This window comes from Panthera leo, chromosome B4 (genome assembly GCF_018350215.1).
Source record: "Panthera leo isolate Ple1 chromosome B4, P.leo_Ple1_pat1.1, whole genome shotgun sequence".
Classification (NCBI taxonomy): domain Eukaryota; kingdom Metazoa; phylum Chordata; class Mammalia; order Carnivora; family Felidae; genus Panthera; species Panthera leo.
In genome coordinates this window covers 137,826,935-137,853,184 of record NC_056685.1, presented here as the reverse complement: position 1 = coordinate 137,853,184, position 26,250 = coordinate 137,826,935, and the positions used below count along the sequence as shown (strand labels likewise).

The 26,250-nt window shown below is 52.6% G+C and overlaps 2 protein-coding genes across 6 annotated transcripts; both read left to right on the top strand.

The window, feature by feature from the left end:
* Positions 1–1,445: 1,445 nt before the first annotated feature.
* On the top strand, positions 1,446–8,497 carry PKDREJ (polycystin family receptor for egg jelly). Its single transcript, XM_042948131.1, is given in 3 exon segments — positions 1,446–2,422; positions 2,425–6,609; positions 6,612–8,497. Coding segments are annotated over 3 exon segments (6,816 nt in total). The 5' UTR covers positions 1,446–1,488; the 3' UTR covers positions 8,309–8,497.
* A 2,580-nt stretch (positions 8,498–11,077) lies between these two features.
* Positions 11,078–19,299, top strand: CDPF1 (cysteine rich DPF motif domain containing 1). Of its 5 annotated transcripts, XM_042948126.1 has the most exons (6): positions 11,078–11,258; positions 12,728–12,864; positions 13,884–14,026; positions 15,933–16,045; positions 16,294–16,405; positions 18,408–19,299. In XM_042948126.1, exons 2-6 carry the CDS (start codon positions 12,753–12,755, stop codon positions 18,552–18,554), a joined length of 627 nt encoding a protein of 208 aa, XP_042804060.1. In that variant the 5' UTR covers positions 11,078–11,258; positions 12,728–12,752; the 3' UTR covers positions 18,555–19,299. The 5 variants fall into 5 exon arrangements, with proteins under 5 accessions (XP_042804060.1, XP_042804061.1, XP_042804062.1 ...); XM_042948127.1 differs by lacking the exon at positions 11,078–11,258 and having other exon boundaries at positions 12,663–12,864; XM_042948128.1 differs by lacking the exons at positions 11,078–11,258; positions 12,728–12,864; positions 13,884–14,026 and adding an exon at positions 15,199–15,280.
* Positions 19,300–26,250: the final 6,951 nt, after the last annotated feature.

Sequence of the window (26,250 nt, the reverse complement as noted above, 5' to 3'; positions counted from 1 at the left end):
GACCTCTGATGGCCCCAATCTGAGTTTTCAGCCCTCATCTTTCCTGTGGTCTTAGTCAGCTCAGGATGCTAAAACAAAATACCCTAGAGTGGGGGCTTGAGCGGTAAATATTTCTGGCAATACTGGAGCCGAAAGTCCAAGGTCTGGGGGCCAGCATGTCAGGTACTTGGTAAGGGCTGTCTCTCTAGTTTGCAGATGGCTGCCTTCTTATGTCCTTTCCTTGGTGTGTGGTGCACTCAGAGAGAATGCGAGAGAGAGAGAGAGAGAGAGGATAAGAAAATAAAAGCCCTATTAAATGTTGCCTACAAAAGACCACTTTAATATAAAAACATAAATAAAGTGAAAGTAAGTGAATGAGAAAAAATATGCCATATAGACCGTAGGCATCAGAAGGCTAGTATGGCTATTTTACTTTCCAGTTTCACTTAGATACAATGAACATATAACTTGGCTATTTTAATATCACATAACTAGACTTCAAAACAAAGATTATTGCTAGAGATAAACACAGACGTTTCACAATGATAAAAGGGCCAATTCATTAAGACATGACCTCAAAATGTGTATACATCTAATAGAGCCTCAAAATACATGAAGCAAAAATTGACAGAATTAAAAATAGACGCTTCTCTAGTCATAATAGGAGAGATTAACATCCTCTCTCAGCAATTGATAGAAAAGCTAGACAAAAACCCAGAGAGGACATGGAAGATCCAAGTGTCAGTACCAACCATCTTGATTTGGTTGACATTTATAGGACAACCCGCCCAACAAAGGTGGGATAAGTGCACGTGGACAACACATCAAGGCAGACCACACTAGGTATGAGCTTTCAAACAAGTCTCAATAAATGTAAAGGGATCAAAATCACATAGAATGTGTTCTCTGACCACAACAGGCTTAAGTTAGAAATCAAAACCCTTAAATTTCACAGAAACTCCAGATATCTGAAAAATAAACCACACATCTTTAATTTGTAGGTCAAAACCCAAACGGGAAAGTAGAAAAAAATTGAATGATAACGTTAATACCACAAACAGGGAGGATGCGGTTACGCAGCATCTGGTGGGACACTTAACAACCTTAAATGCTTCCATTAGAAAGAAGAAAGATCTACAATCAGTGACTTAGGGTTTCACCTTAAGAATGAAGAGCAAAAAAGAGAAACCCTGGGCTTTCGGGGAGCTCACAGACCCCGTCTTGAAACTGGATATTCCCAGGGGAGTGGGATTCCCGCTAAGGGGCCTTTCAGGCTGTTGGGAACCTTGGCAGAGTTAATTCCATCACCGCTCCCCGATCGAGGCCTACACTGTCGTGGGAGGGGCCGGGGGAGGGGGGGGGGATCCCGGAAGCCCAGGTCCCACTCGCCGCTCCAGGTCGTGACCCCGTCGCCCCTGTGATCCCGCGGCCCGCGCCCCACCCGCGGCCGTTGGCTGGACGCCCGGCGGCCTGCGGCGGCGGCTCCCAGGTTCCCGGGGAGGCGGCGCCATGCGGCCCGGGCCCGCGCTTCTCCTCCTGGGCCTGGGCCTGGTCTTGGGCCTGGCCCTGGGCCGCGGCCGCCTCCCGCGGCCCCCGGATCCTCGCACGGCCCGGGCCGCGGTCCTCGTTCCCGGGGCGCCCGGCCCCCGCCGCCAGGGCCCCTCCTCGGCCCGCCGGCCCCCGCCCGCCGCTCAGGGAGACGCGGCCGCGCTGCGCACCTTCGGGGGCGCCCCGGGCCTCAGAGAGCCGGGCGGCGGCGTCCGCCTCCGCCTGCGGCCCCGCGCGACCCCGGGCGGCGGCGTGGTCCTGAGCGGCCGCGGCGGCCTCTGCCTGCCCCGCGGCCCCGTGCGCCCTCTCTGCCTGCGGGTGCGCGTCCTGCTGCGCGCCCCCGGGGCCGCCGCGCCCACGCTCGTGGACCTGCAGCTGTGGGCGCGCCGCGGCCGCCTGTCCCTGCTGTGGCGCACCCCGCTGCACGGCGCGCTCCGGCGCCCAGAGTGGACCTTCCGCCTCGTGCCCGTCCCACCCGCCAGCGTGCGGCGCCCCCGCCAGGCCTCCTCTGCCCTGCCCGCCGGCGACCCTCGCCTCTACGCGGGCTTCGTGGCCCAAGCCAAGTGCCCCACGGATGGGCCCACGCCTGTTGTTTTAGAAGCCGTCAACTCGGACGGCCCCCAAGCCATCGAGTCTTCGGTGTCCTGCCAGTTATCCGCACAGTTGCCCTGTGTTGTCAGCCTGGTAAGGATCAATAGGGACCAAGATCCGGTGGTGTTGAACAGGAGAATGCACACTACCTTGAATGCAACCTTTAAGTACGACTGCCTGGAAGCCACCTTATTTAATCCGAGTTGGCAAGTCTTTTCCGTGCCCTCCGTATCCGACGTGCCGGACTGGAATCAGCCTTTGGACGTACCACAACTCAGCCTAGGGAGGACTCCAGCGTATATGGAAATCCCCCCAATTCTTTATCTTGGGGGGTGTACGTGTTTAATTTCACTCTCACCATCTACACAAGGAAGTCAAATACGCCTCGGGCAATAGGCTCCGATATCGTCTACGTCACCGTTCTTCGAAGCCCCCTACAGGCGGTGGTTATTCCTGCGAGGCCCAACATAACAATGAATTTCACAGATTCGCTGGTTCTGGATGGAAGCAGGTCCTCGGACCCAGATTCAGGCAACTCTTCAGAGGGACTCCTTTTTTCTTGGTACTGCACCAAAGATAAAAATAACTACCAAGGAGAGACAATTATAGTGGTAAGCAGGAAAGTCTGTCTCACTGCAAAGCAGACCGATCTGCGGTGGAAGGAGGCCTCTGGCCCCATCCTGTCATTTTTGCCAAGAACACTGAGAGGCAGAGATGTGTATTATTTCAGAATGGTGATCCGGAAGGGCAGTAGAACAGCGTATGCCGATCGGAGGGTGCATGTGCTCCCAGGACCAAGACCCGCAGCACACATTTCATGCATTGAAAATTGCAATCGTAATTTGATTATTTCAGATCGATTCTCTTTGTTTCTAAATTGCACCGGGTGTGTAGGAGACCGTGATTACTATAAGTGGTCGGTTCTGTCCTCTTCAGGTAAAGAGATCATATTTGATTGGGCGAGACAAACCACAACAGGGAGGGCCAGGGCTTATCTGACCATAAAACCTTTTGCTTTTAGGGATTTTTCCGAAGCTGAGTTTTTGGTTTCTGTATACTCAATAACTTGGAGCGGAGCGGGCTTGACCTTGAGATACTCCTTTGTTATTAACTACGCTCCTCAGCCCGGGCAGTGCAACATCAACCCAGCTAAGGGACTTGCACTTTTAACCAAGTTTGTCATCCGGTGTACTAATTTCACGGACAAGAACATCCCTCTTGCATACAAAATAGTAGTTTCTGATTTGTACGGTTTTGGGCAAATCAGTTCTGTGAAAGAGAACACCTTGGGGGCCATCCTGTATTGGGGGCATGAGTCCACATCACCCCCTTCCTTTCTCCCCGTTGGTGGATTGGCTAATCATTATGTCATGAAGATCATTGTTCAGGTATATGACTCTCTAGGAGCCTTTACTCCGGTGACCCTGCACGCCACCGTACGGGCTCCTACGGACAAAATCTCATCAAAGAATGTGCTTGATCGATTATTCAATTTCACCATGGGACCAACTTCATCACTCTCTACTCTGCTTGACCAGCGGGAATTTTTGCCTGCAGGCTACTTAATTTATATAGCAGCTTCTGTGGTGAATAGCATGAAAGCTGACTTAACTTTGCAAGCTGACGAAACCAGACTCCGGGAACACCTCGTCAACCAGACTTTCGTTCTTCCCAACAGCACTTTGGAGGAAATTAGCCAGGTGGTCATGTGTATGGCTAAAGTAACCCAGACAACCTCTGGATTCACTCGAATGGCTCAGAAACTTGCCACAGTGAGGGTCTGGCAAGCCAACCACGCCCTACGACAATCTCATCAAAAACATAAATCCTTTAGCTCTGAACAAATAGAAATCGTGAGCACTGGGATATTAACAAGTCTGTCTAATATCCTTAAACTGAGTGTTCCCTATGAAGTAGTGGATGAGCCTTTCTATGGGCTGGAGCTTCTAGCAGACACAATATCGGCTGGCATGGTGCCAGGGAATGAAACCACTGTAATGACGGCCTCCAGCTTTAACATGTACCTCAGGAAAACAGAAAAGCGGGATATTAACGAGGCCTTCACCAACAAGAAGCTCGGCCGAAATTATTTTCGTCCAGTGCTCAATGCGAGCAGTGTCCCCCTTCTGCCTGAAAATGCTCCGATCTCCACCATGTTTTGTGAGTTTGCAGATGATCCCTTTCCTTGGTTAAGTCAGCAGGAAAGCTATTCTGCAGAGGTGGTTGGGCTCAAAATGACAGGCATCCCCGCCAAAGGCATCGTGCTAGAGATCACACCTGATGTGGTCGAAGTGCACATCGTCAGAAGAAACTTGAGCTTTGCAGCTTTTAATCTCACGGTGGGACCCGACAACGCGCCCCACAAAGTTAATGAGCCCTTCAAAAGGACGACGGGGGAGTTTAGCTTTGAGGTGGACAGCAGTGCAGTGAATGAGGTGCTGGTCCACATCGTGACGGAAGTCACCCTGGTGTTCACGGTGTTGGTATATGCTGGCAGTGAGATCACCCCCGCCGCTTTGGTGGCCACCTTCTTCGTGCCCTATGATATCCCTCCCATCGCCAACCAGAGTGACCTGTTTGACCAGGCCTGTGTGGTTAAGAAGGCCCGCGTGGTCTGCCTTCCACCGTCCCTGCTGCAAGTCATAGCTCAGCGAGGCAGCTCGTCCGAGTGCACCGTGACCATGGCTCTTCAGGCACCTCGCTTTGTCATGGCACCCAGTAACAAGCTAGTGAGAATCGCCCTTTTCAGCGTTCAGTGCTTAGACATGTACGGGATCCAGAGCGATTGGAGAGAAGACAACTGTGTTCTCGGAGAGGAGACCACCTGGGACAGAATGCACTGTATCTGCAAAAACCCAAGGAGGGCCCGGCGGCAGCTGGCCACGATCAAAAAAGCCGGCCTGCACCTGCAAACCCACTTTTTGACGGCCAATGTGATTGTGGTCCCTAACCCCGTAGATCTACGGCTGGAGGTCATCAGAAATGTCACCCAAAACCCTGTGACTCTCTTCGCTGTACTTTTCATTATGCTCGTGTACGTATTCCTAGCGTTCTGGGTCTTGCACAAAGATGCCATGGACCAGCTTCTTCGGCAATACGTGATAATCCTACCTGACAACGATCCTTACGATAAGGTGTGTTACCTGCTCACCATTTTCACAGGAATGCGCTGTGGGGCTGGGACCAGGGCCAACGTCTTCATCCAACTTAAGGGAACAGAAGGTGACAGCAACGTGCATTGTTTGAGCCACCCCTATTTTACCACCCTCTACCGTGGAAGCATCAACACTTTCCTCCTCACAACAAAACGTGACTTGGGGGACATCCATTCCATTCGTGTGTGGCACAACAATGAGGGCAGAGCCCCCAGTTGGTATTTAAGCAGAATCAAAGTGGAAAATCTGTTGAGCAGACACATCTGGCTGTTCCTATGCCGGAAATGGCTTTCTATTGACACCTCTTTGGACAGAACATTTCACGTTACCCCCCCTGACCAGCCTCTAGAGAAAAGGGACTATTTCCTGATAGATTCCATTTACAAGCTGGAGAAAAATCACATGTGGTTCTCGGTTTTCTCCGGGGTCAGTGCTAGGCCGTTCAATAGGCTGCAGCGACTGTCCTGTTGTTTAGCCATGTTATTGTCTTCCCTTTTATGCAATATTATGTTCTTTAATCTCAACAAAAAAGAAGACACGGATCCCAAAGAGACAAAGTACATCAGGTCAATGATGATAGGATTGGAAAGTGTCCTAATCACCATCCCTGTGCAACTACTGATCGCCTTTTTGTTCACCTATTCCCAGAAGGAACCTCGCGTGACTGTAGAGGAGGTGTCTCCCCAGAAGACCCCCTTGATGCGAGTCCCAAGTGAATACTGGGAGGAACATCTGAAAAAGTGGCACGCTCAGGAAACCGACTGTGCCCCCGCCAGAGCAGCTTCGAAGCTCCCCCCCGGGAAAAGCCCTAAAGCTCCCAAAGCGCCAGAGCAGCACCGGGGTAAGAAAGCAAAGGGCAAGGTCTCCCGCCCCCGAGATGTTAACATGAACGCCAGTAACCGAAACGCAGAAGACGATCAGGAAGCTGCTCCTGCGCAGCCCTCCCAGACGAATCCTCTAGAACTCCAGGAGAAGCACAGGATCGTCCTGCCTGGGTGTTGCGTTTATATAGCATGGTTCTTGGTTTTCGCCACCTGCAGTATATCCGCGTTCTTCATTGTATTTTATGGGCTGACCTACGGCTACGAAAAGTCCATAGAGTGGCTCTTTGCTTCGTTTTGTGCGTTCTGTCTGTCCATTTTCCTGGTGCAGCCGTCCAAAATTATCCTCCTGTCAGGCGTCAGGACGAGCAGGCCCAAGTATTGTAAAAACCTCTCGTGGGCAAGCAAGTACCACTACTCTGAGATCAAGCTGTTCCACGTGAAGATGGGCCCGGAAGAAATGAAAAGACGACACAAGCAGATCACGCAGCTGCGAAGCTCAAGGATGTACCAACCCTCACCGAAGACGAAATCCGAATATTCCAAAGAAAGAAGAGAACCAAGAGGAGGGCGCTCCTGTTCCTCAGTTACATTCTCACCCACTTCCTGTTTCTGGCGCTCCTGCTGAGGCTCGTGGCCCTCCTGCGCCACACCGACAGCTTCTACTACAACCAGTTCATCCGCGATCAGTTCTCTGTGGACCTCGGCACGGTGACCAAGCTGGAGGACATCTACCGGTGGCTGGACCACGTGCTGCTGCCTCTGCTCCACAACGACCCGAACCCAACTTTCCTTCCCGACAGCTCCTCCAAGATCCTTGGCCTTCCGCTCCTGAGGCAAGTGAGGGCCAAACCCGGCGAAAAACTCTGCCCACCCGCCCAAGACTTTGTGCAGAACAGCACCGACAGAGACATCCATTGTCATCCGGAGTATGGCACGGACCCAGAAGACACCAGAAGCTACTCTAACGTTTGGGATAAAGTGGGTAAGCGGGCTGTGGACAAGAACACCAATGGGTTTACTTACAAGCCTCAAGAGAAGATGTGGGCGTATTTCTCCCATGGACTCTTACACACCTACAGGTCGGGGGGCTATGTGTTCTATTTTTTTCCAGAACAGCAGCAGTTTAATTCCAGCGTGCGGCTCGGGGAGCTCCAGAGCAACAACTGGCTTGATGAGAAGACCTGGGCCGTGATTCTGGAGCTGACCACCTTTAACCCGGACGTCAGTCTATTCTGCAGCATTTCTGTCATTTTTGAGGTTTCACAGCCGGGAGTCGTAAACACAAGCACGTCCGTGCATTCCTTCTCGCTTGCTGACTTCAACAGGAGGACGTCCGCTGAGATCTACCTGTACGCGGCCGTCCTCATTTTCTTCGTAGCCTACGTTGTCGACGAGGGCTATATCATTTTGCAAGAAAGGGCCTCCTACGTGACAAGTGTGTACAATTTGCTCAACTTTGCTCTAAAATGCATATTTACCGTGCTGATCGTGCTCTTTCTCAGGAAACACTTCTTGGCCGCTTGCATAATTCAGTTTTACCTGTCAAACCCCATGGAGTTTGTCCCCTTTCATGCAGTTTCTCAGGTAGATCACATCATGAGGATCATTTTGGGTTTCCTGTTGTTTCTGACCATCTTGAAGACCCTCAGGTACTCCAGATTCTTTTATGATGTGCGCCTGGCCCAGAGGGCCATTCAGACCGCCCTCCCCGGCATCTGCCACATGGCGCTGGTGGTGTCCGTGTATTTCTTCGTGTACATGGCCTTTGGCTACCTGGTGTTCGGCCAGCACGAATGGAACTACAACAACCTGATTCACGCCACGCAGACAATATTCTCCTACTGCGTTTCGGCTTTTCAGAACACTGAGTTCTCCAGCAACCGGGTGCTGGGGGTCCTGTTCCTCTCGTCCTTCATGCTGGTGATGATCTGTATACTGATCAACTTATTTCAGGCAGTGATTCTGTCGGCCTATGAGGAAATGAAGCAGCCTGTGTACGAGGAGCCATCGGACGAAGCGGAAGCAATGACCTATCTGTGTCACAAGCTAAGGACCGTGTGTCGGTGTGTGTTCTTCCAACCCAAGGCCAGAGACAAACCGGAGTTCTTTGAGGACATGCTGTATGGGCAGCCGGAGAAGAAGAGCCGCCGGTATCTGGGGCTCAAGACCAGAAACATTAACGGGAAGAAAATGGTTTATCTCGTTGTATGATCAGGGACAGTGTCAAGAACCACAGGCAAGAGTACCGCCCCCTCTCCGCCCCAATCTACCTTCCCAGGGCAGAGCCTTCTCCTGCTGAGACTTGCCCCCCCACTCCCCTCCCCAGGGCTGGGAGCCGAGAGCCTGTGGCTCCCTCAGTTCCTCTGGGACCTCCCTCTGCAGACCAGGGCCGGAGCTTCCCCGCCCCGCCCCGCCCTGCCCTGCCCCTCCCCTCCCCTCCCCACCCCACCCCTACCTCCCACACTCCAGCTGGGGCAGGGCTGGAGGGACCTTGTGGGGAGTTCCAGGATTTGTTCCCCTGCGTTTGAATTCAGGGATGGGAACTAACGGTCGGAAGTCTGAAGCTCCCCACCTATTCTTTAGGGCGACTGCAAGTTAAAGATGTAAAGTTTAACAACACTTTCCGGGCCTTGAGACATGAATTTTGTTTAACGACCAAAACGTTGTGTGTGTTGGGGCGAGGGTTCACAGTGAATGACAGCAAATGTTCTATGTGTGTGACGACAGTAATATATCCATCCAGGACTGGGGCTCTGGGTTGTTGATGGCATGGTGGAGTATTAAAGAAAATGTGGCTTATTGTTTAAGAGAAACAGGGGTAGTAGTCTTACAGTTTCACTCAGAAGCATGTTCATTTATGCAGATACCACTTTAAGCTTTATCAGAATTAAATGTGAGCTTTCTTCTCTGAGAGTTGCAGTGACTTCTGCGTGAGGGGCATATACTTGGATGGCTCCTGCCTTCCACGTGGAGGGCAGGCAGAGGGGGACGACCAAACCAGGGGGGTGGCGGCTGCGTGCCAGGCGCCTGCGGTTTCCCCAGGGCCCCTGCGGTCCTGAGCGGGGCGGGGATGGCCGTGGCACTCCGTGCTCTATGCAACTCGCACAGCAGGGTCCACAGGGCAGATACGGTTTTTCTAAGTCCCCTCGTGGGGAGGTCATGGGAGTGGCCGGGTCCATACTGGCCCGCTGGCCTCCACTGGCGTGCACGTTCGTAGATGGCACCCCTCTTTACCACCCGACTCCTGAACAGGTTGAGAACAAGTAAACACAGAGGCCAAATAATTACTTTTTACCTGCAGAGGCCGGTTGTGGTCCGGTCAGATCCATGCACTTGCCTGTGGGAGTGCAGGATGAGAGGGCTTAAGCCCCAGCCATGGGAAGCCAGGGGCAGTCCTCCCCTTAGAGCTTGGGAGACCCACACAGGCATGGGGTCAATGCGCCCAGACACTCTTCCCAAATTAGCAATCAGCTGAAGTCTGGGCCCCTCTCCAGGCTCAGGGCACACCGGTTGGCCTCCCTTCCCAGGAAGAATGTTCTGGGGGTGGCTGTACCCCATGACCTGGAGCTCTTCACTGGGAGGGAGGGAGTGCCAGCTGGAGAGGCCTCCTGGTGCAGGAAGGGGACCACCCCCTCCTGGTACCGACATGGAAGCCGTCTGAGCGAGGACCAGGCAGACAGCTGTAGGTCCAACGAAGGAGACGAGGCTGTCAACTTCTGGTTACAATGAGAAGTCTGGCGGTCACAGGACTTTCCCACGCATATCAGGAAAGAAGAGAGTGCCAGGGGCCTTCTAATCCAATAGAGCAATGATAAGTATTATATGGTTAAGAAATGTAGAAATGCCAATGCAACATTATCAGGAAAACAAAGTAACAAGTGAGACAAATATACAGGGTTTTTTTGAAGGAGTTGTTATCATCATCATCGTCATCATCGTTATTACCTTATTTTCATACACAAAAACATAAGATGTGAATGGTTCTAGACTTTTTCCTCCTGTTGGGTTGTGGCTGCTTCCTCACCAGGAAGGAAAAAGTGCATCCACATGGGTTTCTCTGGGGACCCTCTGCAGTTCAAGCAACGAAACCACAACTTAGCAAGTTTAAAGCCATTTCTAAAGATTCCTTTGTCCTCCTCATATTTCCAGGAATAGCGTAGCTATGTTCCAGAACAAGTTGGCGACAGTTCTGAATACCCTCCCAAGTCCGCACCGAACAGGAAACCAAGATGAACGTTCTTGGATTTGTTCTCAGTTTAGCCCCTTAAGAACTCTGGAATTCAACAAATCTTCTAGAGAGCTCTCCGTCTGTGGCTCTGGGCGGGGGGCTACATCCGCCTCAGACTCTTGTTCATTCCAAAAACTTGCATTTTTTACAATTTTATTTTATTTTAGATAGAGTGTGCACGAGTGGCCAGAGCAGAGCCCAACATGGGGCTCAATCCCACGCGGAAATCAAGAGTCGGATGCTCGACTGACTGAGCCACCCAGGGCTCCGAAAACTTGCATTCTCAAAAAATCTTTTTTTTTTTAACTTTATTTATTTTGAGAGACAGAGAGAGCGAGTGGGGGAGGGGCAGAGAAAGAGGGAAAGAGAGAGAATCCCAAACAGGTTCCCGCACCGTCAGCACAGAGCCTGACGTGGGGCTGGAACTCATGAACTGTGAGATCACGACCTGAGCCGAAATCAAGAGCTGGATGCTTAACCGACTGAGCCACTCAGATGCCCCGGAAACTTGCATTTTTAAGGCCTGCTTCTGTATGTATGTTTTACTGTTCAAAATTTACTTAAAAATGATACAACAGGGGCGCCTAGGTGGCTTGGCCGGTTGAGCGTCCGACTTCGGCTCAGGTCACGATCTCACGGTCCGTGAGTTCAAGCCCCGCGTCGGGCTCTGTGCTGACAGCTCAGAGCCTGGAGCCTGTTTCAGATTCTGTGTCTCCCTCTCTCTCTGCCCCTCCCCTGTTCATGCTCTGTTTCTCTCTGTCTCAAAAATAAATAAACGTTAAAAAAATTTTTTTTTTTTTTAAATGATAACAACAGTAAAGGCATTTTGTCCACAGGCAACAAAAACAGGTCTCTAGATGCATCCTCCCTCCTCCACACCACAGAGAGCCGAACTTTGCCTTCTTTGCCTTGAGCCGGAAGGAAGCGCCGGTGGTAAGTCCGGTGTGTGGCTGGTATCCAGTGTATCATGTGTGTGTTACAAGGGCTTCACTGGACGCTGGTTACATTGTTGTTCTTTGTGCAGATTCATTTTGCCATACACTTAGGAAGGCTGGACTTTTCTGGATGTATATTCTACTTTTACAAGCTTACTTTAAAAACTCAGGCCTGGGGCACCTGGGTGGCTCAGTCTGTCAAGCATCTGACTTCAGCTCAGGTCATGATCTCGAGGTTCGTGGGTTCGAGCCCGAGGTCGGGCTCTGTGCCGGCAGCTCAGAGCCTGGAGCCTGCTTCTGATCCTGTGTCTCCCTCTCTCTCTGCCCCTCTCCCACTTGCACTCTGTGTGTGTGTCTCTCTCTCAAAATAATAAACATTAAAAAAGTTGTTAAGTACCGCCAGAACATATGGGTAATTATCTTCCCTAGCGAGTTACTCCTTGGGGAAGGTGGCACCAGGAGATGTTACAAGCCTCCATATGTCTAAATATTTAAAGGTTATGAAACAAACTTACAAACCATTACATATAATATATTCTATCCACCTACCTTGACAGACACACCTTTGTAATGAGAAAAAACTATGTAAAGCGATGGTTTTTATATAGCTGAAAATTGGCAAAATATCAAAGATAACTGAATTATTATTGTGTACATTTGGGTGTTCTCTTGAGGGCCACTGGCCCTTGGATGAGCGAAGAGACGCACATAATCTATGTGTAAAGTATTACGTACGCATTCCTATAAAACTGTTGTTTTGCTGTCATTACAGAAAAAAATCGTGTTAAGAACAAAGGTTTTCATATAATTATGTCCTGTGGACGATAATGCCAAGTTACACAACTTTTCCTGAGTCCTCAGAGCACATGGATTGTTTCTAATTATTTCAGTTGGGACAGCATGCACTCTCCTGAGGGGAGTGGCAACTGGAATTGTCGATAATTTTTTAAGTTTATTTAATCATTTTGAGAGATAGTATGCACAGGGGAGGGAGAGAGACAGAGACAGAGACAGAGGGAGAATCCCAAGCAGGCTCGCGCTGTCAGCTCAGAGCCTGACTCGGGCCTCGAACTCACAAACCATGAGATCATGACCTGAGCTGAAACCAAGAGTCGGACGCTTAACCGACTGAGCCCCCCAGGTGCCCCGGTCAATAAAATTCTTATATAGAATTTTATATAGATAGATAGATAAATAGAATAAAAAATTAGATAATTTTTTTAATGTTTATTTATTTTTGAGAGAGAGAGAGAGAGACAGAGCGGGAGCAGGAGAGGGCAGAGAGAGAGAGACAGAGGGAGACACAGAATCGGAAGCAGCCTCCAGGCTCTGAACTGTCAGCACAGAACCTGATGAGGGGCTCAAACTCATGAACCATGAGATCATGACCTGAGCTGAAGTCAGAGGCTTAATCGATTGAGCCACCCAGGCGCCCCGTCAATAAAATTCTTAAATCTTTAAATTTAGAATTGAACCCACGGATGTCAACGTCATGTTTGCACATCGTAAAGACAGCGCATGTGAAAAACTTTCATCTCTTCATCTAAATGTTATCCTCATCTCATGTCTACCACCATTTCTCACAGTTTACCTCCATCCAGAAGGTATTTGTGTTTTGCTAAGTTCACATTTTCCAGTGCTGGGATATTATTAAGAGAAGTGGAGGGGCACCTGGGTGGCTCAGTCGGGTAAGCGTCCGACTTCAGCTCAGGTCACGATCTCACAGTTCATGAGTTCAAGCCCTGTGTCGGACTCAGCGTTGACTGTGCAGAGCCTGCTTGGGATTCTCTCTCTCCCTCTCTCTCTTCCCCTCCCCCTTGCTCTCTCTCTCTCTCTCTCAGAAGTAAACATTAAAGAGAGAGAGAGAGAGAAGCGGAAACTGCCTCAGTCCACTCACTTTGTTCAAATCCCTTTTCGATAGAGATCCACCTTGATCCAAAGTGGCCTGAAAGTAGTCTCTATAGAGATAAGTTCCAGGATTCTTTGGCACGAATCTTCTGATTCAGACTGCATCAAATGTTTCTATTCCCTAGTTCTCATTTCCCTGCATCAAATTGGAATGCTATTTTGGTGTTTTTAAAAAGATACTTTATTTTTTTAGATCAGTTTTAGGTTCACCTCAAACAAGCTACAGAGATTTTCCAGTGACCCCCCCCTCCCCCCACATGCACAGCCTCCCCAGTTACCAACAGCCACCAGGTGAATGGTGATTCACCAGGTGAATCTACATTGTCACGCCAAACCCATAGTTGACATTAGGACTCACTCTTGGTGTCGTATGTTCTAGGAATTCGGACAAATGTGTAATGATATGGATCCACTATTATATTACCATACAGAACAATTTCACTGCCCTAAACATCCGCAGTGTCCCAACTATTCATCCCTCCCTCCCCTGTAACACCTGACAACCACTGATCTTTTTACTTTCTCCATAGTTTTGCCTTTCCCACAATGTCATATAGTGGGAATTATATAATATATAAGCTTTTCAGATTGGCTTCTTTCACTTAGTAACATGCATTTAAGTTTCCTTTATGTCTTTTTGTTTGTTTTGTTTTTCTGTTTTTTTTTTTTTTTTTCTTTATGTCTTTTCATGACCTGATAACACCTCTCTTTTCAGTCTCAAGTAAGATTCCATTGCCCGGATGGACCACAGTTTACTTATCCATTCACCTGCTGAAGGACACCTTGGTTGCATCCAAGTTTGGGCAATTATGCACAGAACTGCTATACCCTGCACCCACATGCAGGTTTTGTGTGGACGTAAGTTTTAACTCCTTTGGGGAGTCCCCAGGGGTATGATTTGCTGGGCTGCATGCTGAGCGTATGTTTAGTTTTGTAACAAAATGCCAAACCATCTTCCCAAATGGTTGTACCATTTTGTATCCCGCCAGCCATGAAGGAGAGTTCCTGGTGCTCCACACCCTTGTTGGCATCTTTTCATATGCTTACCTCCCGTCTATATTTTCCTTGGTGAGATGTCTGTTCAGGTCCATTTTTAAATCAGGTTTTCTTTCAGTTGAGTTTTTTAGAGTTGTTTGTATATTTTGGGTAACAGTCCTTTATCATATACATCTTTTGGAAGTATCTTTTCCCATTCTGTGGCCAGATGTTTCATTGTTTTGATATAGTGCTTATGCTACATGGTAGTTTCTCTACGTGTAGCTGAAATCAAGAGTCGGCTGCTTAACTCACTGAGCCACCCAGGGAAACTACTTAAAAATATATATATTTGGGGATAATATTAAACCTTGTGGATTTTTTGGGTAAACTTTTTCTTATACTCAAAGCTGTGGATAGCTCAAATTTAAAATTAACTTTCTATCAAAGACGAATATTTGCTCTTTGAGTATTTCCCTTGGCTCCCCGATCTAGTCCATCTGGTAACCTGTCTAACCTGATCTCTATCCTGAGATCAAGGTCGTGTATCTGAGTGGTTACAGGTTATATATGCAATGCTTCCTCCAGATGGTCCACCTTTGGGCAGACCCAGAAAAAAACCCCAACAGTAGAAGATCTCTGAATTGATCCAAAAAATACCCTTGCTGTAAGCACCCCGAGGTCAAAACCGCTAGAAAGAACATCAGAGTGCTTGCTAAAATCCCTGGGGCCCAGGTCCAGGAGTAGTTGTTATTCCCAGAATTACTAAAATGCCTTGTATATATTCCTTATTTCTCAAGTCCCCAAAGGATAAAGTCCCAACCCTCAGAGAGCAAACGGGAGCCCGGGACCAGCCGCAACACTATACCCGCTCGACGCGCTCCTACCAGAGGAAGACCTCACTCACTCCAGCCGCCGCCGCGCCCCGCAGCCGGAAGTCCACCCTGAAGTTCCGCCCCAGGCTGCCGGGGGCGGGGCCACGCACGCGCCCTGGGCCGGGGCCGTCGGGGGCGGGGCCGGGGCCGCCGGGGGCGGGGCCGCGTAAGCGCCTTGGGCCGGGTCGGTTACCGGCGGCGAGTGGCGCGTCCTGGAGGCGCTGGCGGCTCGGCGGAGGCTTGTGGTGTCCCGGGCTCCGAGGTCCGAGCGGCCGCCCGCGGCGTTGGGGCGGGATGGAGGACGCGGGAAGGCTCCCCGGAGGCGGGCTCGGGCGTGCGCGGCCCTCCAGGAAACTGAGGCAGGCAGGCGGAGATGGCGCGGCCGCCTTCCGGACGTAGCGGGGGCTGACGAAGCCCGGGGAGACTTGCATCGGCCCCCTTTGCTTAGAGAAGCGCGAACAGGATCAGTACGGAAAAGAAACCCCGTAGATGTGTATATTCAAACTGCCGAAGGCCAAAAATAAGAGAAAATCTTGGAAGTAGCCCGAGGGAGGTTCCGGAGGTGGAGGTGGGGGGAAGCCTTGTAGGTGGAGCGAGAGCGAGGAGGCGGGCAAGTGCAGGGTAGCGTAGGGTGCGAGGGGGCCGTCCTGGAAATAGGTACTGTCGGGGGTAAAGAGGGCTCAAATGGCCAGGGGCTGAGCGGATTCTGTAGTCCGTTGAGGCGTGAAGCATCGCCCAGAGCCTTGACTCGCGCGAACTTGTGTTGACTTTTGTCCGCTTGCTTTGAACTTGAGGTTCCTTGTCTGTAAGGGGTATCCTGGGTCTTACGGGTAAGAAACACGCAGCCGCAGGCTTAGGAGATGAGCACAGTTCCTGGTTCTGCAGGTGACGCGCCCTGTCTCTTGAACTTGCAGATGGAGTGTGAGGCAGACCACCGTCCCCTGGGTGTGTTTAAGTGCCAGCTCTGTGCCCTGACAGCCCCATACAGCTACGTGGGGCAGAAGCCCCCTGACACCCAGTCTGTCGTGTGAGTACCCCGTTTCAGGCCCCTGGCCACGGAAGCCCCCTCCTCCCCCAGGCCCCCTGGCCGGAGCTGTTGGCTGGTGCCAGCCTGAGTGTGATGCACGACTTGGGTGTTGAGCTGTAGGTCCATCCCTGTCCGGGCTCTGGACACTTCAGGAGTGTCCCGAGGGGTCACCCAGCTCCTCCGGAACCCCCAGGCCCCTTCCTACCCCCCTTAACCCGGAGACCGACACCTGCCTTACTGTCCTGCAGCCTTCTGGAGGAGAGTTATGTCATGAAGGACCCCTTCACCTCAGACAAGGGCAGATTCCTGGTCCTCGGCTCTCAGTGCAGTTTGTGCAGCCGGCTGGTGTGTGTGGGCCCGGTGGGTAAGCTGCGTGGGCTGGGGCTGCCTTCCCTCCCTCCCCGTGGCCGGGACCCCACATGCACGAGTGTGGGAAAGGTGACGCGTGAGCCTTCCTGACGTCGTCCGCCTTTCCTTGCTGGGTGATTCTAGGGGCCCTCCCAGTCACTCGGAGGGGGCCAGGGGGTTCTTGGAGGCCACGTCATTATGGATGGGTCCTGCGGCCAACGGAAGTGAGCAGACAGGCAGAGGGGCGGGCTGGGGTCAGTCGCAGGGTCTCCGTGCTGGCTGAGCAGTGGGTGCTGACGGCCCTTCCCCCACCCCGCACCAGCCATGCGGGTGGCCATTGTTCTTCTCTCCGTGGGACGGTGACCTTCTTCCTACTTGTTCTTGGCGGGACCTTCCAGAGGAAGGAACTGTGCTTTCTGGAGCATTCTTGAGCATTCCTGTGCTTGGGGCCTGTTTCACCAGTGCAGATTCCTTCAATCTGGCCCAAGCCTAGCTGGGCAAAACCGTATTATACTGATCTGATAGATGAAAAAACTGAGGTTTGGAGAGGTTGAGTGGGCCCAGTCCACCAGGGTGGTGAGCCTGTTGTTTGAAAACCCGAGGATGGAGGGAGGTGGAGGAGTGCGGCCCCCGTAACCCGAGTGACGGGCAGTAGAGGGGTCCCTGGGCTTTCTGCCAGGGGGCAAAGTGCCAACAAGGTTTAAACAGCCTCTGTCCCTGCAAGGCCAAGGCGATGAGATTTGATGGGGTGGGAGGAAGCCTCCGTGAGGCAGAGGCCTGGGGTGTTTGGAGATGGGCGGCTGGTGAGGACTCAGTGGGAGAGAGGAAGCTGCGAGATGAAGACCGGAAAGGGGGGCGGCGCCAGGTGGCGAGAAGCCTTGAATGCCACGCTTACAAATTGGGCTGCCCTTGGTGAGCAGAGGAGAGGGTGCCCCGCGTGGTCTCCGAAGTCTCCAGTGTTCTTTGATGGAACAATTTGTTAGTGACAAGTGAGTCCTCTCTCTTACGTGGGAACAGCTCTCTCCTGAGAACTGTAGGAAGGGCAGCCTTGTCTTAGCTGAGGCACACTCTGAGCTGCTAGAACAGAGACCCCAAAATACAGTGGCATGATTATGACAAACCGTATCCACTTATTTTTCATACGTGTAAGAGTCCAGAGCAGGTGATGCCGGCAGGAAAGACACTGCTGCCACTCAGCACGTCACATCCACTTGGTCCACGGTGGCTGCTGCGGCTCCTGCCATCGTACCTATGCTCCCGCCAGCAGGAAGAGACAGGGAGCACATCCCCATTCCTTCAAAGGGCATGACCAGGAGGTGGCACAGAGCTGCCGTGTGGCCACACCCAGTGGCAGAAGGGGCTGGGAAAGCAGTCTTTGGACAGGGCCTGGGCAGTGAGTCTCCGTAGTTCAGTGACAGAGGATGGGCACAGGGGAGAATGGCCGTGGTTGTGACCTCCTGCCCAGACCAGCCACCTGCTCGTGGCCCTTTCGGTCTGCGGTGCTGCCCCGAGCACTGGTGGTTACCAAGTCTGTGTCCCACTCGTGCGATAACCAGGAGAGGGAGGGATCTAGGATTTCTGACTGTTTAGGTGTGGCCTCTGCTCCGGCTTATTGTTTGCCCTTGACCGCGACGGAGCAGGGCAGACCCCCAGAGTCTTTCTGTGCCATCCCGCCTCTTTCACCCTGGTTAACCCAGGCCTGCATTGCCTCTCTCTTTGACGCCTTTGCCAGCCTCGGTGGGTGATTATCGCAGGCTCAAAACCCCGGACGCCCCACTGCCTGAAGGGTCTGGGTGTGTTTCCTGCCCCCTCTCTCCTCCATCTTTTTCCCTTAGGTGATGGCCACGTTCTTGGAGGGGGCTGGCTGGCCCCCACGCCCTGCTCTCCCTTGTGCTGTTCTGGTCACCGTCCCCCCCCCCCCCCGTGTGTGGAAAGGGCTGGGCTTGGGGAGGAGCTGCTCTGTGCTCCCCATTCTGTGGTACTTAGCCCCCACCCTTCCCCTTTGCTCTTTCAGGAGTGCAGTTTATTCTATTCCAAGAGGTTTTGCCTCCCCTGTGTCCGGGAGAACATCGATGCCTTCCCTTGGGAAATTCGGCAAGACTTGGGGAAAAGGAAAGATCCGTCAAAGAAGCCTGCCAGCCAGCCTGGTTCGAGGACATGAGTGCAGCCTGGGCCAGGGAGGGGGCTGAGCTGGGAACTGCTCTGCCCGGCCCTTTTCGGGGCCATCAGGAGCAGCGTTGGGAGCTGGAGGGAGCTGGGGCCCAGCCTGCGGCAGCAAGAGGACAGGGAGACATGCAGAGAAGGCCCTCAGAAGGCTGACCTCAGACCACACCTCCTGCAGACCTAGCCCCCTCCAGAGCCGCCCTCGACGTTGAGACCACAGGGCAGGAACCGAGCAACGAGCAACGGCTGAGAACTGGCACAAAGCCAGCCAGGGCTGGGCCTGCTGGCCCTTCTGCTCTCCTTCCGGACCTGGGGCTCTAGGCCTTCCTGCAGGGTCATCCCCGGCTTGTTTCCTGCTGGCTCGCGGCCCCCTGGGGGCCCTCTGTGCCCTTCGCACTATTCGTCAGATCCAGGAGTTGCCTCCAGGTGACATGGTGCTCTGCCCAACCCCGAGGACACAGAAGCCAAGGGACAAAGCTCCCTGTCTTGGCCCAGGCCACCTGTCCCTTCCTGCTCACCTGGAGGCAGGAGGGCTGGGGCCTCCCGCTTCCCGTCCCCGGAAGTGAGCGTTCACGCAGATCACGCAGGACAGTGACCTGCGGGAATGTGCCCGGGTGTGCGGAGAGAGATCAGGGGGCCTGGGGACAGTAGGATTTCACTTCCCACCCTTGTGCTGCTTAGAAAATGTTTTTAATCTCGATCATGTGTTAGATTTATAATTAAAAACCCAGACAACCAGTTAACGTTTTGGAAAGTAATCCTTCCCCTGAAACATTTGCAGGACAGCTGTTCTCCGTGGCACTCTGGATCTGGCGTGGAGTGGGGCTTGGGTGTTGCTGCTTCCAGCCTTTTCTGTCCCCTCAGGCTCTGGCTCCAGCCCAAGGGAGAGGAATGCCTTCCCCTGCCTTCCCTTCCCTCACTCTGCTCTGGAAACTTCAGGGAACTCAGCACCAGCCCTCAGTGGACTGTAGGCTGCCCCGGGCACCCCTGCCCTCCCGGCCCCCAGGCGGTGACACACTCAACCGAGTGTGAGCCTCTGTGGTTCTCAGAGGGCAGAACGGGGCGGTCTCACCTAGTAAGTACCGCAAGGCCGACTCACCGGCCGGGAGAATGTTAGATGCGGGTTTGAGGAGGGAACGGAAAAAGAGCTTTTATTGGCTGATCTGTGCGCTGGGTTTGTTTCACATGCTCCCCGTGTGTCATGTTATGTCAGATAAATGGCTGTCCTCTCAGGGTCACACTGTTCTAGGGCCATTCTGTCCACCGAAGGACTTAAGGCTACAGGTGAAGGCCCCTGTGCAGGTGCAGGGTTGAGCGGGGGGCTGTCCTGGGCTGAGGGCAGATGCTACGGCCAGGAATTGTCAAGCTGAACGTTCACCTCACAGCATCACTCAAAACTCACCAAATAATTTTAAAAAATAGTTTTATTCTTTAAAACCATTAAGGCAACGCTGTACCCTGAAATTAACCCCTTACATTCATCAGTCTTACAGTAGGACATTCCAAACCTGTACGTTCCCACAAACTCAGGATATAAATCAATATATGTGATCAGTTCAATCTCCTAGCAGGAAAAAAGAAGAGGACCAAAGATTTTTAAAAATTAAAGTTATTTTATAGCCATTTTCTAATTCCTTGGAACCACTATCCGTTAACGTGACTAGGAAGATTCCCTCTGCTTTTCTCTGCACACCCCTGCTCCCTGAGGCCCTGCAGGCTCCACCCAGAGCCAGAGAGAGGACACCAGAACCTGCTCTGAAAGGTCTGCTTTGGAACCACTCCTGTCTAGTATTACGACGAGGGGTCTGTCCGCCCCTGAATACTTGGGGAATATAAGGCACCTAAAAATGGTAACGATAAACACACCAAGAAACCAAGCTCAGTCTTGCTTTGGAAACCTGCACCCACCTGATGTGCTCGTGTGCGTGGGTCACCCTCCCCCTCGGCTTTCGGTACAACGGCCCTGTGGATCCCAGGGGCGGGGGGTACGCACCAGGAAGCTTTGCCAAGGCACTGAAAACGACACGGAGTGCCGTGGGGGCTGTGGTTTCTGTTTATGCTTCAGGCTGGCCCATCTGGGCACTGCCAGGGAGGCAGCCGGCGCACACGTTCCATCAGAATATTTCAAATTGCCCAAGTTCTTTGGTAAAAACCCACAGGTAATAATTCCCTGAAGAACAGACAGCTACTTACTGCACAGGATTAGTTCAGGTCTTCGGCAGGCACTGCTGTGAGGAGTAAGTGACTTGTGGCCTGGGTCTCTCGCAGCCTTGCTTGGAGAGACGGTGAAGGTCCGCTGGCTCGCGCTTCACGCGTGTGCAGCAAGACGAAGGGAACGGATTGACACGGGAAGTAAGTTCCGAGCGGCTCGGGAGAGAGGACCGGCGGTGTGAGCGTGCGTGTGCAATTGTACTTCAGCTGTTCTGTTCCGGCTTCCTTTGTGCTTCCAGTAGGGTTCGAGAGCCAGGCTGCTAAGAGTATGTCAACTAATACTGATTTCCAAAGATCCCAAATCTCTGCCATTAAACGCATGATTATAAGTTAGTAAGATATTTATACTAGATTTTTAAAAAACTTGAATCACAGTATTTAAGATATAGCTATCAACATGGTTCTTTTTCCCGTACAGTGTAGAAAAAATAACGATGCTCAAACACAAATACCGTAATCTTACTGAAAAGGGTACTGAGTGGTATTCATCTTTTGTGAGGTACGTTTTTTATGAGGCCTGAAAACAGGAACAGGCCATCTGTGCTTATTAAAAGAGAAGATATTTTCCAAAAGTGAATGATTTTACTCTGAAAAGATTGGTCACGCACTTGTCGTCGGGGCCTGGAGCGTGATCTCCCTGCTTGAAGAGGCCACGCGGAGGCCGGGGGACCCCCTCTGGGCCAGGAGACTCAGTGGCCCGCATGCCCCTACTTTGGGGCTCCCCTCGTGCCCTCGGAGGCAGGGCTCAGGGTGGAGGGCGTGTCCCTGCCCTGGTTGGCGCGATACTGCAGCTGATCGTGTTAAATGAAGTTTGGTTGTTGGGTGAGAGAAGGGTGAGGGAGGAGGAGGAGGCTGGTACATTCCCTTCTCTGGAGAAGCACGTGGGGAAGCCTTTCACACTTGACCTACACTAGCAAACATTTTAAATGGAAAAATCTGACCCAGGTCTTAATATGATCTCTGATGTAAAAAAAAAAAAAAAATTGTTTCTTAGTTTTTTGTTTGTTTGTTTGCTTTTGCAAATGACGCATTTAACAGCTACGGGGCCACCGGGGTCCTTGATGTTTTCGGTCGCTCCAGTCAAGGTGAGACACGGAACGTGGATGCAGCTTGGCCTGTGCTCTTCTGCAGAGTTGCAACAGGGCGTGGCTGTTTGTATGTCAGCTGGGCCACAGGGTATGGTCCCCCCTTTCCTGAGGTGGGTGGGAAACGGTTGCACTTCTCCTGGTTCAGACTGAAATGTGGAGAGGCAAGTGGTCCGCTGGGAGCCCCGCTCTAGAGGTGAGAAGACCGCCCCAGGGCCCCAGCTGGCCGAGGGCCGTGCAAGTAACCCCGGCCGGCAGCCTCTCGCCCGTTGTCCTGACACGCGGGCCACGGCCACAGCTTTTTTACGAGCCTCAACCCACCCCACCAAACTGAAGCTTAAGACACCCTGCCGCATTCCACGAAAACAGCACAATGGAAAGAATTATGTAATTCTTCAAACTAAAGCATGAAGATTGTCTTTTTTTTTTTCCCCCTCTTATAAAACTTTCAGTAACGCATTCTGGTTTGCCTTGTGGCTTCCAGAGAAATGCAGTGAGGCAATGGACCTCCCATATCCCGAGTCTGACCAAATTCACTGCTTTAATTCTTACTCTGGTGTGTTTGGCAGGCTGGGGGTCGATGACCATTTTCCTGAATCCTATTAAAGTGGCAGTGGAGGGGCGCCTGGGTGGCTCAGTTGATTAAGCGTCTGGCTTTTGATTTCGGCTCAGGTCGAGATCTCACAGTTCATCAGTTCGAGCCCAGCATCGGGCTCTGAGCTGACATGGGGCCTGCTTGGGATTCTTTGTCTCTCCCTCCCTCTCTGCCCCTCCCCTGCTTGCACACTTTCTCTCTCTCAAATAAAAGACATTTAAAAAAAAAAATGGCAGGGGAACCCCATAAATCAGCTTGGACCAAGAGTTAGGAGAAGCCGGGCCACTTTTAAAAAAGGAGAACAAATACAGAGAGCCTGGCTTTGGGGCTGCCGAGTGCCGGGCAGTGCCAGTGCGGTGAAGACTGGCTACGTGGAAAAAAATTCCTCGGACGCTTCTTAATAGCCCTCAGTTGGTGGCACCGATCTCAGTCTGTGACGTGCACGGACAGTCGAATGTCCCTGCCATCCTGAATTGACATCACTGCCATGAACTTAAAGGCGTTAAGCAGGTGACCCCTCCAGGAACACCTGCAGGGGAGGACGGGGTCAGGCCACCCTGCCTGTTGGAAGTGGCCGGCAGGAGGGGGAGCGTGCTTGCTACACCCGAGGCCAAAGACGCACAAGGCCAGGCGGCCCTCACCCCGAGCCCAGATGTTTCCACTTGAACCTGGGATGATCTCCGCTGAGCCCCTCAAGAGGCTGGGAGCTGGAGGCTGCAGGAGCCTGCTTTGAGGGCGGTAAAGGTCCATGCCGTAGGTGGTGGGCCACGAGCGCTGGACGTGTTTTCCTAGTGGGACCCGAGCTTGGAAAGGTCACACGGGGAAGAGGCACTTTGAAGGTGGCTGGCTTTCCCTGCTTCCCCGGAAGCGCCCCGCGTAGGGCCAGGCTAGTGGCCCAGTCGGTCTTGAGAGCAGCGGACTTGGTTGAAACTGTGGCACCCCCTATTTGAACACAAGTTCGTAAGACGTTGCAAAGACAGGTGTGGCCACTGGGTCAACACGAGGAAACCATCATGTGTCCAGTGGCTAAGTATCAAATGTGCTTGGTGCCACCGTGGTTTGAAGAAGGGAGCGAGAGGCAGGGAAGGCCCAGAGTCAGCACAGGGCCACAGGTGCGCCTACTAGCGGTGAGCCCTTGGAAAGTCACGGCCCAGCTAGGTTTGCTCGAGGCACCTCCTCCCACCCTCGTCTGGCCGGCTGAGGCAGCCAGCAGGCTCAGGCGGAGGGGAGGCCCTCGGCGGGGCGGGTCAATGCAGGCGGCGACCTTTGTCGTGTCTCCCAGAGCCGGGTTATGCTCCACCTCTGTCCCGCTAAACGGGGCAGCAACTTCTGCACGTGTGTATCTCCGAGGCTCCCTTTAAACAACAAGAGTGCCTTCAGAAAGCTATAACCTTCCATCTCTCTGTGCGCAGTCAAGCAAAGAAAGGTGAGCCTGACTCCAGATGCTCCAGAAGGACCCCCCGCGTTTTGTGCACCTTAATTTTAACAGTGCCTTTTGATGTAGCTCATTGAGGTAGCTGCTACGCTGTGGATTTGGGGAAACAGTAGTGGCTGAAGGGACAGTTTACTTGTCATCAGACATCAAACCAAGGATTGTACTCGTGCCTCGAGCTTCTGCTCGGATCACGGGGTGCTGCCCGGTCTCCGGGACTGCCACGTGACCCTCGAGGCTGCTCGTTTCCTTAGAGTTCTGGACGGCCCAGAGTAAGAAAGGCATCCAAAACCCGGAAAGAAACGTTCTCGCTTTGAAAACGAAAAGAATCCCTTGGCCACAGGGACAGCTCTCGCGGGCATCCTGGAACGCCCTGGGCACCACGTTTCTTCTCCCGGACTTCACGTTCTTACTCGTGTAGACGTATACGTACTCTTTAGGAAGATGCTCTCGATGCGTCTCGTCCAAGAGTCTGAGGAAGGCTGCAGGGAAACTCGAGCCAGGCGGGAAGGACGGAGCAGCTCTCTGGCACTCCGGCGATTGCCCCGCGTGCTGATGCAGTGGCCAGCACCCTGGCTTTGATGATGCCGGGCCTCGCCGAAACGGCCGCGGGCGCGTGCAGCCCTCAGGGTGGCAGGGGCAGAATTCGGCGTGCGGGACGCCCGGCCGGACCTGCCCAGGAGGCAGAAGACGAGGGACGCTGGGGGAATCGGGTGGAGAGGTCCGGCTGGCTCCCGGGCTCAGGAGTCATCCTCGTCAGTCCTGCAAAGGCCGTTTGTAATCCCGTGGTCTCCCGGGCGTTTGGCATTTGTGGCTTGGTGAAGAGGGGAGCCGCCCCGTGGGCCAGTCCACCAGGAGAGGAAGGGCTCCGGGCTCTGGCTTGAGGCTTCTAGAACCTGTTGCGTCCCATCTACTGAACTTCACGCTGACGTCAGCTGAAACCCAGCAGGCACTGCGTGCGGTTTAAAGAGTCCCTACTGGAAATGCAACAGTATTTTGAACTGGTGAACAGTTCGTCCATCTGACTATCAGTGGTCTGAGAAACTTTTCAATAGGTGACCCAAAATATCGAGTGGCGATTAGTGACTATTATTTAAAACGAATGTGTGATAAACGTGAACGAGTTCAAGTGGCTTTCGAGCTGAGGTCTCCGTGGCCTCCTTTGTGGCTTCACCGGGAACGTGGCGGGGAGCCTAGCTGGGCCCCGAGAGTGCCAAATGCTCACCAACGCTAGGAACGCAGGACCTGTGGCTTTGTCAGCCTGTCGCCACAGGATGCATGAAATAAGGAGTTTTCAAAAATAAGTTTCATGAAAATAGAGACGGTGTGAGCGACTCTTCTGAAAGCCTGGGTCTCGAGGGTCACTTTCTGAGGCCACGTCTGTGAACAGCGTCTATCTGGGGCACCGCAGGAGAGAGGCCAGTGGTCAACAGAGGCAGCAAGGACCTGGCATCGGAATGTAGCCTCTGTCCCTGAACCTGTGGACAAGCCACGGCCCTTCGGCCCCACAGATCCAGGGAGCCCCGTCCTAGGGCAGGACGCGGACGCGCCTCTGACTCAAAGCTGAGCTCCCTTCTGATTTCGGATGACCTGTTGACTGGTGTCATCCATATGTGGAAATACTTTTACTCGCTTCCAACAGATCCTTTAATTGGATCTCTCCACAAAATGAAACGTGAAAAGTACCACTCACGTTTAATTCTGAAAAGGATGTGCCCGTTGTAGCGTTTGCCTTTTGCAGCTGAAACCTCAGCTGCCCTCTCTGTGGCTGCATTCCCAGGGTGCCGATCTTGGGAACTTGATCAATTTCAATCCTGATCATTCTTCCAACAGCAAATAGCATCGACCCGCTAGAGCCACATTTTCTAAAGACAGAGGGGGAGGGGCGCTGAGGGCACAACCAGGTCCTAAGTGCTGCTGGGAGGAGAGGTGGCCGGTGTCCCCGCCCCCCCACCGGAAGCCTCAGCCCTGGCAGGCTGAGCCCGGCCTGGCTTGGAGGGCGGGGACTGCCGCACACCCTCCCATGGCACGCTCACCTTCCATGGTGGACAGAAAGAGAGAGTCTTTCCGGGTCCATATGTTCTAGACAAAAACCACGATCAGCACTGCTTTCCTAACCAGACCGAGGTTGAGAAATGACCTTTAAGGCTGAAATAAGTATTTTAGGTGTTGGGAAAGCTACCACGTGAAGGACTCTGTGCCTGCCCCCCTCACTCTCCAGGTGCCCCCACCCCCCCTGCCCTGGCCCGTGTCTGCCTCATTTTCTCCACTCTCGGGAGCAGCTGCTCTCACCAAGGGTTAAAAAAATAAAGCTGCCCATTTGAGAAAGTGACACAGGAAAAGACCAAGGAGCTGCCTTGACACACAGGGC